This window comes from Engraulis encrasicolus, chromosome 4 (assembly GCF_034702125.1).
Source record: "Engraulis encrasicolus isolate BLACKSEA-1 chromosome 4, IST_EnEncr_1.0, whole genome shotgun sequence".
Taxonomy (NCBI): Eukaryota; Metazoa; Chordata; class Actinopteri; order Clupeiformes; family Engraulidae; genus Engraulis; species Engraulis encrasicolus.
Genome location: NC_085860.1, coordinates 36,114,828 through 36,129,018, shown reverse-complemented (window position 1 = coordinate 36,129,018; position 14,191 = coordinate 36,114,828). Strand labels below are relative to the sequence as shown.

At 42.4% G+C, this 14,191-nt stretch overlaps 1 protein-coding gene across 1 annotated transcript in view; it reads left to right on the top strand.

Moving 5' to 3' along the window:
• rbm28 (RNA binding motif protein 28) overlaps positions 1-11,644 on the top strand; it is a 20,805-nt gene extending 9,161 nt beyond the window's left edge. Inside the window, exons 13-19 of the mRNA XM_063197295.1 lie at positions 2,021-2,085; positions 5,303-5,473; positions 6,367-6,516; positions 9,367-9,441; positions 10,217-10,662; positions 10,844-10,961; positions 11,182-11,644. Of these exons, the coding sequence (XP_063053365.1) occupies positions 2,021-2,085; positions 5,303-5,473; positions 6,367-6,516; positions 9,367-9,441; positions 10,217-10,662; positions 10,844-10,961; positions 11,182-11,328 (1,172 nt within the window). The 3' untranslated portion in view covers positions 11,329-11,644. The remainder of the gene's footprint in view (positions 1-2,020; positions 2,086-5,302; positions 5,474-6,366; positions 6,517-9,366; positions 9,442-10,216; positions 10,663-10,843; positions 10,962-11,181) is intronic.
• The last annotated feature ends 2,547 nt before the right edge of the window (positions 11,645-14,191 follow it).

Here is a 14,191-nt window from a genome sequence, read left to right as displayed (position 1 = left end):
CGTTATCGAAAAATAACAGACGTCCGAATGTTGGGGAGCCCCGTTGAAATGAATGGAGCATTCGACAGATGACGTCACAACCATATAATAATGAAATATAATGCTGTTGTCAGTGATGTCATCACGATATATTACTTCCTGGTACGAGGCCACTAGCACAAGCTGGTACAACTGTATGCCCAATACTGACAGCTTATCAAAACTCTTGAAGGGCTCAAACTCTTGAAGGGCTTGACGAATGTTTGCATGCACACAGCTTCATTCACGGTCTTGAAGAATGAGGTGTTTATCATACAAACATTTCATATCCATAGCATTTATTTTATTGTGTTCAATCCGTTCAGTCTTGTACTTTTTGTTATGGCATAATGACCACTTATCAGAGAGCGCTGTTAGCACTTCAGACCAGTCATTGGTAGAGCTGTTATCAAGCCTTTTGATGATGTGACCATAACTAGGATTGTTGGTGCACTCAGACCGTCATGCCAAGGAGCATGGCTCTGAGATGCAGCGGTCAGACCCCAGTTTGGTACCCCAGTAGGCCTGTCTTGGAGTCTTGGTGGAGTCTGACTCTATTTTCCTTTACTACAGGTCTTTTAAGTAAGCCCAAACTGACCGCACACACATGCATACAAATTGACAAATGTATGCACACACAGCTGTTCACCCTTTGTGAAGACATCATTTATACAGTGCAACATATGTTTGGTCTCTAAAGCATCTGTTTTATAACATGCTTCTAGTGCCATTTGAAGCTCATCTAATTTGCCATTTCAAAACTCATCTTCCTTACAGGCAAGTCAAATTCCAACTCGATCTCGGGTAAAATGATACAGATTAAGAATGTGTTCTGTGTGACTCAGACAAATATTTTCAGCTCTTGTATATGGTGCGAAATTGCACTTCTGCTTGTGTACCACTAGAGGGGGCAGTGTCCATGTACTGTGCACAGGGGACTTGTACTCATTCGTCACATACGATACAATTTGCCAGTAAAAGGTTGAAACCCATTATGCCATGTCTTGTGCATTCAGAGATGGTGTTCTGTACTGCTTGGCTGTAATAAGTGATCATTTGAGGCATTGATTGTTGTTTTTCCGTCATCTCAAGCAAGTCTTCCCATTCTGTCCTCGTCGGACCTCTTATGTCACATTTTTTTTTCTTGACTTCTTTTTCTTTTTGGGAACATTCTCTGTTAACTCTGGAGATTGTTGTTCTTAAAATTCACAGATCAACGGTTTCTGAAAAGTCAAGTGACTTAAGTAACTTTCTTTTCTTTTGTTCCCCATTCTTGTACTTGGTTTACACTTCTGGGCCTTGACCCCCTCTTAGTGCTTAAATGCATTGTATATACCTGTCATGTGTAATATGTTGGATGATTAGCTCTTTGTGATTACAAGCAGTTGAACGGGTATACCCAACAGAGTGGCGGATCAGTGTAGCCAGGCCGTGCCCTCCTAGTGACGCAACATCTTCAGCGTTACTACTAGTCAGGAGAGATGAACACCACTTACTGGAAACTTTTTATGTTTTGTTTTTGTTTAATGCCATAGTTATAATTCATTAGCTGAGTCTTGAAAATGTATATTATCCTACTGTCTTAACCATCACATTTAATCTTTTCCATGTTTCCATCCACATGGGTAGAGGGAGTAAAGCTATAGGGATTTTTCCACGGTGGGATCTTCCGTTCTTTGCCATTTTGTGCAACACAAGATGTTCTTGCAACATGTGTCTTTGGTCATAGTAGAATTTTAATCGCAAAGGAAATTAGTCACCGTTACGCTGTATTTTGTGAAGGTCATGGCCAATGGTGGATAATGGTTTTAGCCTCAGTTCTCAGGAATGTTGAATAAGCTATGACCTTCATCTTTTTTTTTACTTTTTCAACTGAATTGTCTTAAAGATGTAGTACAGATGATGAATGTATTGTGGAGAAAACATATGACCCTCTCTGGCTTTGGTCATGCAGCGTACATATGCAAACCATCTTTAAGTTATTCTTTTGTGTGTGTTTTAGTGATTCGAGCTGGAACAAAAGTAGCAGAGGGTGTTCCAGAAGCAGACATGGCCAGGAGGACTAGAGTAAGTGGTGTGCATGTGCGTGTACCTGTGCGTGTCTGTGTCTGTGTGCGCATGTGCATGCTCGTGCGCGTGTTTGTTTTTGTTTGTGATTGTGTACACTATTCACTGTTCAGGTGATATCCCTCTGCACTGAAAATGGTCAACTTAACACATTCAATACCAGCCGTTTTTTGGAATTTTAGCTGTAGACTCCCAGCCAATTTAATCATTTTTTGTCATTTTTTGAACAGCCACCGAATATTTTGTCTTCAACCCACAGACACATGTCAGGGCTTGTTCGAAAGCCCAAAAATCCAGCTGTCTGTATGTTTTTACAGTTGGTTCCTAGCATATTCCATTCCGAAGTTATTCAAGTCTAATTTAGCAGTGGTTTAGGTAGAAATAGCGCTTTTCACTATTCGAATGGAGATGAAGCCTTTTTTGTCACGGGTGCGCTCTTTGACTCTCCGAGTTTAAATTGCGGGTCTAAATGCATTTTCACTCCGGAAGAACAACTCCAGTAGCTTCCAAGTAAACTATTTCGATGCAAAAATCACCTGGTCAGGCTATTGTTCAGAGCCACATCATCTGAAATGCCAAAGTGCCAAAGTACTCACCCAAAATTAGGTTACTTCCTGCTGTGTTGCATGTTGTTTTTCATTACAACCTTCCATTTTACACCTATCTTGATGACAGCAAAACCCCTTATCCTTCCATCATATGTTTAGGAACAGGCTAGCTAGCAAGGCACTGACAGGACATATTTTGATGCTCTAGGAAGTAAATTGAGACGTGACGTGATGTGATCAGGAAGTGGTTTGATTCGCTATAATAAAACTCAAATACTGTTTGCAATAAAATGCACAGCTGATGAAATATCCAGATCCTGACTTTGAAGCAGTTTTGACTTTGTAGGTGTTTTCATGATCTATGTCAGTTCTGTCCATCACATCATTACGAAAATCACACAGAATGTGCATTAGAATGTGTAGATTCAGAATTAAAAAACAAAAAACAAAAAAAAACGTAAAAACATTATTTTATTGTTTGTTAGCCAACGCATGGGAGTCAAAAACGTATTTTTACGTGACTTGGGAGTGAATGTGTTCAGAAAAAAAAAAGTCATTGAATTTACACCTAAAATTGCCTTAAGTTGGGCAAAAGGAATTAAATTAAAAAATTAAAAGCGGGGCAAGGATACACATGGTGACATGGCACCGATCAGTGTTTCCCACAGAAATTTTGGAAACTATGGGGGCAGCCGGGGTTTATTTTGTCCGGGGGGGGGGGGTCTTCTCACACGGGCCCTTTTTTTTTGGGGGGGGGGGGGGTGTATTCTTGCAGTGTAAATGCAAAACGGCAAAACAATGACTACAGTATGACATTGGCGCATGGAGAAACTGTAGGCCTGGGCCTATATTTCAGCCATTTATATTTTGAGAAATAAGGCTACATAAGATTTTACCCATGACTTGTATAATAGTAGTACATTGTCATTGTCAAAAAATGCAGTACAGTGAATAATTTCTGTTTACAACCACAGTTTCATTCGTCCTCATGCAGGGGTCTGGGAAACAATAATAAAACAAAATAGGAGCAGAGATAAGAATTTAAGAGCACTGTGAAATTGTTAACGCATAGACAAAAAAGGGTCTTAGAGGGTAGGCTATGCCTTTTCCCCCACACATATCTGTAGGCGTACACATTCTACATGAGGGGTGCTGGTCACAGGGCCAGTTTTTTTCGAAATTCCTCCCATTAAAAGGGCTGAACAACATATTACACATTTATGTCTATATTCACATTCATTACACATTAATTTCTATATGCAGCCCGATGTCTCCTGTGTCAATGAAGGTCTGTCACCAAACTCATTACAACTGTAAAACAAAGCCTAGGGAGTGTTAGTAAACTCATCCCAACTGTCCCTTCTCTGAAGGTTTTTTATATTGCTCCCAAACTCAAGTAAACTACAACAACTTGACTAGGCTTTTGATCCCTGTCTTTCAAGCACTTGTGGTTCTCTCTATAGCAGGGGTGCCCAACCTTTTTTTAACCAAGATCTACTTTTGAAGTTGATGGTCTGCCATGATCTACCAAGTCAAATTCAAGGATGTCAGTATGAACATTTAAGACCACCATTTATTAATCACCATTATTATGAACAAAATGTTTTCAGTAGGCTACTATGGCCGTATCTTTTCAGTGTGTTTTTAAAGTGTGTTGAATAGCCTATCTTTACAAAGCAATGCAGCACTGATAGTATGCAGAGATAATTTCAGTCATACACAAGTCATAAACAACTGAAACAATTTCAAAATGATAAATTTGGTATATAAAAGGCACATAGGCCCTATTTCTAAAATATGATGAAGCATTATCATGCCTTCAGTGGTATAGGCTACAAACTAAAAAGGGCTCAGAAATTCACCATTTGTTATGGGTAAATAGTAGGCGAGAGAGAGAGAGAGAGAGAGAGAGAGAGAGAGAGAGAGAGAGAGAGAGAGAGAGAGAGAGAGAGAGAGAGAGAGAGAGAGAGAGAGAGAGAGCAATGAGAGAACTCATTGGATTGGTTAACACCCCTGTTAAGTGTGACTTCTTCTATGAAGGTTTTTTTTCAGCTCTCTGGGACAGTAGCACAGCAAAGGCTTTCTATTGTGACTTTGGCCAATCGTTTTGTCCACAACTGAAGCAAGAAACAGCACAAATTGAAGTGAATTCCATACATGTCAACAACTAACATTTCCCTTACACGCGGCACGCGATGTAAACGCAGTTAGCGATGATGCATGCGACTAGCGATTTGGACGAAGATCCTCGCATATCGGCGTGTCATAACGCATCGTTGCGCACCTGTTCTGTTACTCACCCGATGTTACACGTGTGCACACATGAATCAATTGTAATACCCTTACGGTCACTTCCTAATGCTTTCCCCTCATTCTGTGTTACCGTGGGACTACTTATCCAACCAATACAGAGTCTATAGGTTGTATTTACTCCAGGAGGAAAATGCGAAGGAAATTCAAAATCGTAATTCAAAACGGATATCGTTTAAAAAAAAAAAAAAAAAAAGAAAAAAAAAAAAAAAAAAAAAAATTTTTTTTTTTTTTTTTTTTCACATTTTCGTTAACTACGGCGGCCAAATTTAAACTATGGCGCACCGCCATAGTTTCCTTAATGTATGGGAAACACTGCCGATGTTCATGCCATCCAATGGAATGTCTGTCTGTGTCAGTTTGAGGAGCTGAAGCGGGCCAAGCTGCAGGACCTCAACATCTTTGTGTCCAAGACGAGACTGTGCGTCCACAACCTGCCCAAGAGCGTGGACTACACAAAGCTCCGGACACTCTGCCTGCAGGCTGCGGTGGGTGGCAAAGGCTCCACCAACAAAGTCAAAATCAGCGAGGTATGACGCACACACACCACACGCACATGACGCACATGACGCACACACACCACACGCACGCACACCACACGCACGCACACCGCACGCACGCACGCCACACGCACGCACCACGCACGCACACCACACGCACGCACACCGCACGCACGCACGCACGCACACACACACACACACACGTGCACGCTCACAAATACTGTGCACGAACTTGTACAGTGTGGTGAGCAGCTATGGCCTAATGATTAGAGACATGTGTCTGATGCATACTACAGAATACTGTCGGTGTAGTACATTATTTGACCTCTGTGTGGCAGTGCTGTTCACATTGCTCTTCATGGATCTGGAACTCTCCTTCATAATTTACGGCTGACTTTGTGTTCATGTCCCATTAGTGTGGCCCGTCTTTGTGAATACTATATATAAGTAGGTGATGGCAAAATAAGCCACAATGAACAATTATGTGAATGTGTGACTAGTGTTTTTTTCAGTATGCAGTTATGTGCAATATTTTTCATTTGTACTGCAATGTGTAATATGTGTAGGCTGCTAGACATCGTAATGATATTTAAAATGGACAAAGTAACTACTCTAGTACTACTTCCACTACTACTACTACTACTACTACTACTACTACTACCACTACTACTACTACTACCACTAATACGACACTGTGTTAAAAGCGTGTGCATGTTGGCAGCATTTGTGTGTCTTGCAGGCTCCCACTACTTCTGTCCTGTGATGTACAACAAGAATATAAAATACTGTACTGAATTGAAAGTGAGTGTGCAATACATTTTAAATGTGTGTGTGTGTGTTTGTGTGTGTGTGTGTGTGTGTGTGTGTGTGTGTGCGTGTGCGTGCGTGCGTGTGTGTTGTCACTGTGTTATTGTGTGGTTTAGTGCCGCGTGATGTATGACAGGAAGCCGGAGAAGGGCCAGGTGATGGGCCAGTCGCTAGGTTACGGCTTTGTGGAGTTCCGGGAGCATGAGCACGCCCTCAAGGCCCTGCGCCACCTCAACAACAACCCCGACATTTTCGGCCCCAACAAGGTACTGCCCGCTCTCAGCTTTTTCAGATTCTGCTATACCTGTTTGCTATTTCCCTCATACCTGTTTGCTGATTTCCCCATACCCCTGTCTACCATTATCCCCATACATGTTTGCCACTGTTGGCCGTTTTGCCCATAGCTATTGGCCGTTTTACCCAAACCCTCTTGTTCGTTTCGCCCAGGGGGGCAGGATTTGGCGGGTTAGCTTTGCCGATTAGCAATGCACTTCCTCGTCGCCATTTTCACAAATTTGCGCATTTCCGACATCGACTTCGCTCAACTTCGCTCATGATGATTGGTGGGTGCGCGAGCTTAGTGTTGGGTACACAGACCTTTACAGGTCTGCGGTTGGGCACCTAATAATACCTCCATGCATCCAATGCCCGTCTTCCATATAGCTTTCTGGTCAACCGTAAGTCAGTCAAGTCAGTAACGTGGCACGTAATTGGCTGAGTAAACTGTCGGCGGAAGTAACTAAATTTTGAAAGCTGAAAAAATCGTTCAATTTTGGCTGAATTCACTGGCCTAGCATTTTCCATTGAAATGACTGGAGGCGGGACTTATTCACTCTCTCCAGTTGTTATACTACCTCCATGGTTTCACTCATACCCTCTTGTTCGTTTCACCCATACCCTCTTGATCGTTTCACCCATGCCCTCTTTGTGGTTTCACCCATGCCCTCTTGGTCGTTTCGCCCATACTTGTTTACTTCTTCCCAATTTCTTCAACAGTCAGCGAGCCAGGAACTTTGCCATCATCACCTAGCAATTCATTGTTTCAGGGGAAAAGGTCAACTAGACATGCCAACAAAATTAACTTTCACTCTGACTGACAGAATCCCTGTTTGCTGTTCCCTCATACACCATACATGTCCAAAACAATACAGGTTTGGGGCGCCACACATGGTGGCAGCTGTTACCCTAAATTTCCCACTGGGATCAATAAACATAAGTCTAAGTCTAAGGTCAGACATCTCAAGACACTGTGCCCAACATTATACAGTAGGCTACAGGAGACATTGCGTAGCAGACATGGTGCTCGTGGTGTTCATGAAAGTGGTTGTAATTTCAGGCTTTGTTTGCTGTCGCCATCTTTTCCCCAAATATGTACCCGTTATATCCTATCCCATTTGGATGGATGGAGTTTGATTTGTTTCAGTATTCAGTATGCAGACTGTACTAAATGTGCTGTTGCGAATGTGGTTTAGACCTACATCTGGTGTGATTTATTACAATAGCTACAGTATGAAGATCTGAAAGCTCATAAGTCATGTTTAATTGCCCCTGACAGGGCCTGTGTAAATCATACTGTCTTGATCAAGGTTCAGAAACAAAAAATATATATTATTTATTAGTTATTGTTTTACCATTGTTCACCGTCTTCCACAGAAGTGTGCTCGTCTATGGAACATGTGTTTTTTTGTGTGGAAAGGAATTCATGCAGAGTGCTGCATCAGTCATCAGTCATGATTTCCATAGAAATCATACGACGGTGAAGGTGAAATGTGGAGCAGAATGTCTGTAGAGTTTAGTTGGCTCAGTTCGCAGCTGATGACTTTAGTTGGGGTTCAGCCCAGAAAATTATGAAGTACGGCCATTAGTATTGTCATGCAACTTTCACTTACAACTTTTCCTTAATTTCCCCCTGGGATCAATAAATGATACTCTACTTTCAACGTTGGCTTCTTTGGCCAAAAATAAATTAAAAGTAATGAAAACATCATGCTATAAAATCTTGAATAACAATTATAATATCTTTCAAATGTCACACAGTACACACTGTCTCAATTGCACCCCAGTTTGTCACATGCAATCCAAATGGCTACTTACTTGGTGGATTGTGCCTTCAGTCAGAATGATTCACATACCAGACACTCCAACTATTTATTCCAAGTCCTACTGTGTGCCTATGAATCAAATGATCATCCTTGAGATTGCCATGATTTGGCATTTGGAAAACCCTGGTGTTGTTGAGTAATCTTGCACAAACTCGCAGGCAGACGCAAATGGAGTTCAGTTGGGACTAGGGGACTGTCTAGAGATGAAATGAGTGTGTGCGTAACTGCACACTCATGCTCAGTTTTAGGTGTTCGGTGTCAAAACCCTGAGCATAATCTCAAAGATCTTTCCTGTGTTTCTTTTGTAAAACAATAAAATCGTGCCACATCTAAATGGTTTGGGCAGTGATGCATATGGGCATTTTAACTGGAAATCCTGTTGTGACGCAGACATTGTGGCAAAATACAGATGTTACCAGGGATTTCAGGGGAATATTAACAAATGAAAAGTCCAGATTGGACATTGTCCAGACTTAACACACCAGTAATTCTCATACTTTTGCATGCCATCAAGTCAAGGGCTTTCTCTTAGCTCTATCACTGGTGTCCCGTCTCGGATCCTTGCGCAAGTTGATGAGCCGCAGACTTATTGTCTCTTATTGAGTAAGTGTCGGCAAAGTGGCACATTCAACTTGCGGTCCATTGAAGGCTTTTTGACTTAGCTAATGATGGTGACTTTTTGCAAAGTTTTCTTGCCCTGCCATAATCAACAAGCCTTCTTGGTGATTGAAAGTGATGTTCGCTTTTCTGAGGTGATGAATCACAGCGGGAGAAAGCAGCCGGAGAAGTTTCAGTGCAGATGTTATTCGATCCCATAGCGGGCAGTGACAATGTATAGAGTTGTGGAAACACTTAAGGTTTCTAGCCAGGCAGCTCCTGGGCCCTCTCATGCGACATAAGACTCTTTCCAACTGTAAACATTACAATGTGTTCTATGCGTATTTTGGTTTTATGATGCTTTTGTGTCCCTTTCTGTCATAACTGGCAATTATTTCCTTTCCCGCCTGTTCGCAGAGGCCTATTGTGGAGTTCTCACTGGAGGACAAACGGAAGTTGAAGATCAAGGAGATGCGACAACAGCAGGGCAAAGTAAGATTTGTGGAATTTTTTCTTGATCAGATAGGAAAAGGGCATCAGTATTTGTTATAACAGGACCAGAGCTTCATCATGTGGTATTCATTTTGAATCGGTCAGTTAGGCTTTTATGAAATGAGGCGCACATTTCCTGTAAAATACTTGCACAACAGATTGGCCTGGGAAAGTCAATGCTTGTGTAAGGCCAACACGTGTTAAGCTGCTGGGAAAGGTAGAGTTAAACCGAAGTGTGTGTGTGTGTGTGTGTGTGTGTGTGTGCGCGTGTGTGCGTGTGCGCGCGCACGTTTTTGTGTGCGTGCGTGAGTGTGTGTGTATGCGCGTCTGTACTGCACGTACGCATGTTTGCACGTGCATGTATGCATGCATGCGTTTTACGACATTTAGTTTTCAATTAGAACACATTCTGTCCCTGCTGCATTACCATGTTACCATGTTATTTAGTCATTTGCATAGTGGTTAATGTAAGATGTAAAAGTCATTTAAGGCTAAGGCAAGCCATACTTGGTAATGTTAGATGTGTAGTGAGATTGCATTCCTTTTACATGGGTTCGCCGTGTTTATCAACACGATGTTGTGAGGAGGGGCAAGATACTGGCAGCCAACCACGTGAGCAAATTTTTTGACCGACAGCGGTTTCCATCAATCAGAGGTTGAGTTGTGCGCAGATAGTTTCGCGCAATCAGGGGAAAACAAACATTTAGAACCCATGTATAGGAAAGGGAAAGGGATTTGTGATGGTTTTAAGGGTTTTGTGGATGACCATCCACAGCAGTACCAGAAGAAGCCTGGGGGCCAAGCAGAGCAGCAGGCACCAGGGACAGGGCAGTCAAAGAACCAGCAGCAACAAAAGACCAAGCCGAACCAACTGCAACAACAACAGCAGAACTCTACGCAGCCTCAGCAGCAGAACAAGCTCAAGCAGAATCCACAACAGCAGAAATCCAAACAACAGCAGCAGCCGTCACAGCCACAACAGAAGACCTTTAAGCAGCCTCCACAGTCACAAAATGCCAAGCAGCAGCAGCAGAGCAGCCCATCCAAGAGGAAGGCCCAGGAGGAGCCAGAGGAGGCCGTGCCCGTCTCCGAGGAGGCCGGCAGCAGCAGTCGCTTCTCTGGCTTCAGGACCACGGCGGAGGTGGAGCAGGTGGAGCTGGCTGACGGCAAGAAGCGCCGCAAGGTCCTCCCCATGCCCAAGAAACGAGGCCCCAAGATCAGGTACAACGTCTTGCATGACCCGTCACACCAGCATTACAAACAATTGTTGCAAGAAGGGCATTGTTTTCATGTTTGCAGGCCTTGTCAGTTCAGACGTCAGTGACCTTAATATAGGCCGATAAAATGTACATGTATGCTTTATAAAAGTCATCTTTAAATTTTCGATTTGTGTTTACAAAAGGCATCGAGACAAAGGAAAGCAACCACCTGTACAGCCCAAGACTCCGAAGAAGGGTCCAACTAGGAAGGAACAGCTGGCTATGCGCTCCCTAGAGAAAGTCACACAGCCCAAGAAACAGGTGCAGTCTTTTCACCTTTTTTTCCCCCTCCTTTTCCTGGCGTGCCATAAACTGAGAGATATTCATCTTAGGCAGCCAAATTATTTGGTTGCTGGCTGAAAACAACCTTTTATGTGGGTTTTGAGGAGACTTTGAGTCAGACATGAAAGGATGTTTATAATTTTCATGACTATTGCGTGACAATGTTGTTTTTTTGGATGTTTTTGCTTTCACCTTCTAGAACGCCAAGCCGGGGAAAAAGAGGTTCAGGAATAAGGAGGATGATCGATTCGACAGCCTCGTCGAACAGTACAAGAAGAAGTTGATAGGCAACAACAACAACTCCAAATCCCCCGTCATTAAGAAAAGCAAATGGTTCAGCAGCTGAGTTTTGTATGTATGTGAGTCAGAGTGTGAGAGGCTTGTGTGTCATGTTCATGCGTCTGTGTGCATGTGGTGAGTATGGACTGTATATGTCTGGTTGTTTTTTCCTGAGGAGCATCAGAGACTGTATTATTTCTGTGAATTTTAATATTAAAAACAACCCAGTTTTGATATATAAATGCATCGGAATCTTGTTATAATCCTTTTAGGATTATTTGAAAAGGCATCTTTTGAGTGTTAAAGGCATCTTTTTCAAGTGTCTTTCTTAAATGTATCATGAATTTTAATTCTGGCATTTAGTAAAGCAATGAAATGTCTTATTTTTTCTGTATTTTTTATTATTTCACTGTTTTGGTGAACACAGTGACCTTTTGAAGGTGTCACACAAGCGAAAGAGCAAGGTCTTCACTTATCTGACTTTTGAATATTACAGGCCGCAGCATTCTATACATATTCTACCCTGGAAGAAGGGCTGAATTAATTCACAGGCTAGATATGGCTGCAGCCTAGGGGCCCCCACCACAGGCTAGATATGGCTGCAGCCTAGGGGCTCCACCTGTCTGATGGCCCCTGAGTGGTCAAAAGTGAAAAATTGCAGAATTTTGACAAGATGCAATTGAAAAAATCATCTTGAGTAGAGTTGGTAGACATGTTATCCATAATTCCCAGCACGTAATTGACACTATGCTAATTTGTCGCGACAATTGCTTTCTGGGGCGGTGGGGCCCACGGCAACCTGTATCGGAGGGGCCCCAGGCCATCTTAATCCGGCCCTGCCTGGAAGCTCATAGCAAAGGCCGACCTTTTGATCTCCCAGCCAGGGCTTGAGTTGGCAGGGAGCCAGTCAAAGTTTTGGGAAAAATGAAACTGACTGCGCACAGGCTGGGGGAAAACGTGGAGGGGGGTTTGTTGACAAATCTGTAGCGTGACCTAGTGTTATTTAAGTGTCGTATATTTCAGCTCCCACACTGTCTCATTCCGCCATGTAATTTGTTTTTGCCACAGATCAAAACCTTACTCATTAACATGGCCACAGCTGTGATTTCAAGTACTTCACTTGTGTACGGCTGTCCTAATGTTTTGCAGCAGAGTTTCCGGTACGGAAAAACCACACAGTATTTGGTCGTGAAAAAAGGTGGGTGGCTGGCTGGCGTTCATCCAGAAGGTTCAACTGCTCCTGTGAACCTTGGCAGCACGGACAGGATGTTGTTGAACCTAAAACTGAATTAGTTTGCTGATTTGTTACCTGACTTGTTTTATTAGCCTTTCTCCTGCTCATTTACAAGAAAGTTGTCAGCATTTCCTGAGACTTTTTGGCCAATAGACACCATGACAATTATCAGGCCACTGACAGCTACCAGCTGTTTCTGTGTGTAAGCAGCATGTAATAATACTACTTTAGGATGTTTTTTTGTTAAATAGTGTTGTTCATCTCCTGGCACATCTTCAATAGCTGCTAAAGAAATCAAGAAGACAGTGCAGCACTCCACCACGTGTCTGCTGAGCTGGCGTTGTGTTAAAAAAAAAAGTAATTGGCAGAGTGAAAGTGGAAACAAGTTCATGAGCGCAGTGATCTCAGTGCTTTTGAATTCATTTCCCTTTCTCTGCACCTTTTTTTTGCCAAAGTGTTTTTGCCAGTTCAACTGCAGAGTCATTCTACACTCATGGACCAATCACCCAAGGTTTACGAAACATGCTTCCTTGTGGCTTTGTCACGCAAGTTACTTTTTAAAAATTATTGTTATTCAGCCCTTTGAAAAGAGCAACATTGCTGCTTGACATGCGGGACCCTCATGGCTTCTGTGGAAGAGGTCATGACGGACTGTTCTGTCATGAGTTCTTAGTTATTCCACAGAAGGCAGAAAGTTCAGTTGGATTATTGTGGTTTATATGTGGTTACATCACTTAATGCTAGTGCTCTTTAGACTGTTAGGCCATACTAGGTCTACTCAGTAGCCGTTTTTGGCGCTGGGCAACAGATTGGGAAAAACCCCAGATGTTTCATTAACCATTTTTTTCTGCATTAGGGTGCAGCTTAATTGTTATTGACTAATTAAACTCAGTGGTGTTGCACAATTGTGCAGTGGGAATGTTCCCCTCGGAAGCGTTGGTGGAGTTTTACTGCGTGGTGGTATGTCTACATACCAATTGATTTTTGAAAGTTTTTTTATTAGGCTACAATGCCTACGCGTTTCGGCCCTTATGGCCTTCTTCATAGCTTTCAGGCCTTCAACATACGCTCTGAACAAGGCCATAAGGGCCGAAACGTGTAGGCATTGTAGCCAAATAAAAATAGCAAAAAATTGCAACCTTGAGTGCCTCAGCATTTGTCTACCTGCACCAAGTTTTAGAGCCCCTACACTGATGAGCAACAAGGAAAAAAGGTGAAGACCCAGAAGCACTCCAATTACCTGCTTGTGTTTGATACTAGATATATTGAAAGTCAGGTCATTAGCTGCTATTCCAGCAACATGGATAGGCGACATCATTGTGTCAGGGGCTGTACTAGCTTCAGAAGTCGCTCATAAGAAAGCTACAATCCTCTCAAAAGAAGGTTTATGTACAAAAATAAATTTGTCGATCCTAAGAAAGATTACTAATTTAATAATGAAAACAGAAAGGGAAAATTTTGGCAAGACAAATGTTTTACCGCCTACAGAAAATGTGAAAAATGAGCAGATAAGTCACTTGAAAGAAATACACAAATATGTCAAATATGACTTCCTTTAGCTTGAAGGACTGGATCTATGCGTTTCAGCTAAGACTCATACAATTTGTTGCGGAAGTTAAAGATTCAACATTATTTATATTTGTCCCGTGGGAAATTTGTCTTGGACTATAACAAAGCTGCTGCACACAACACATAG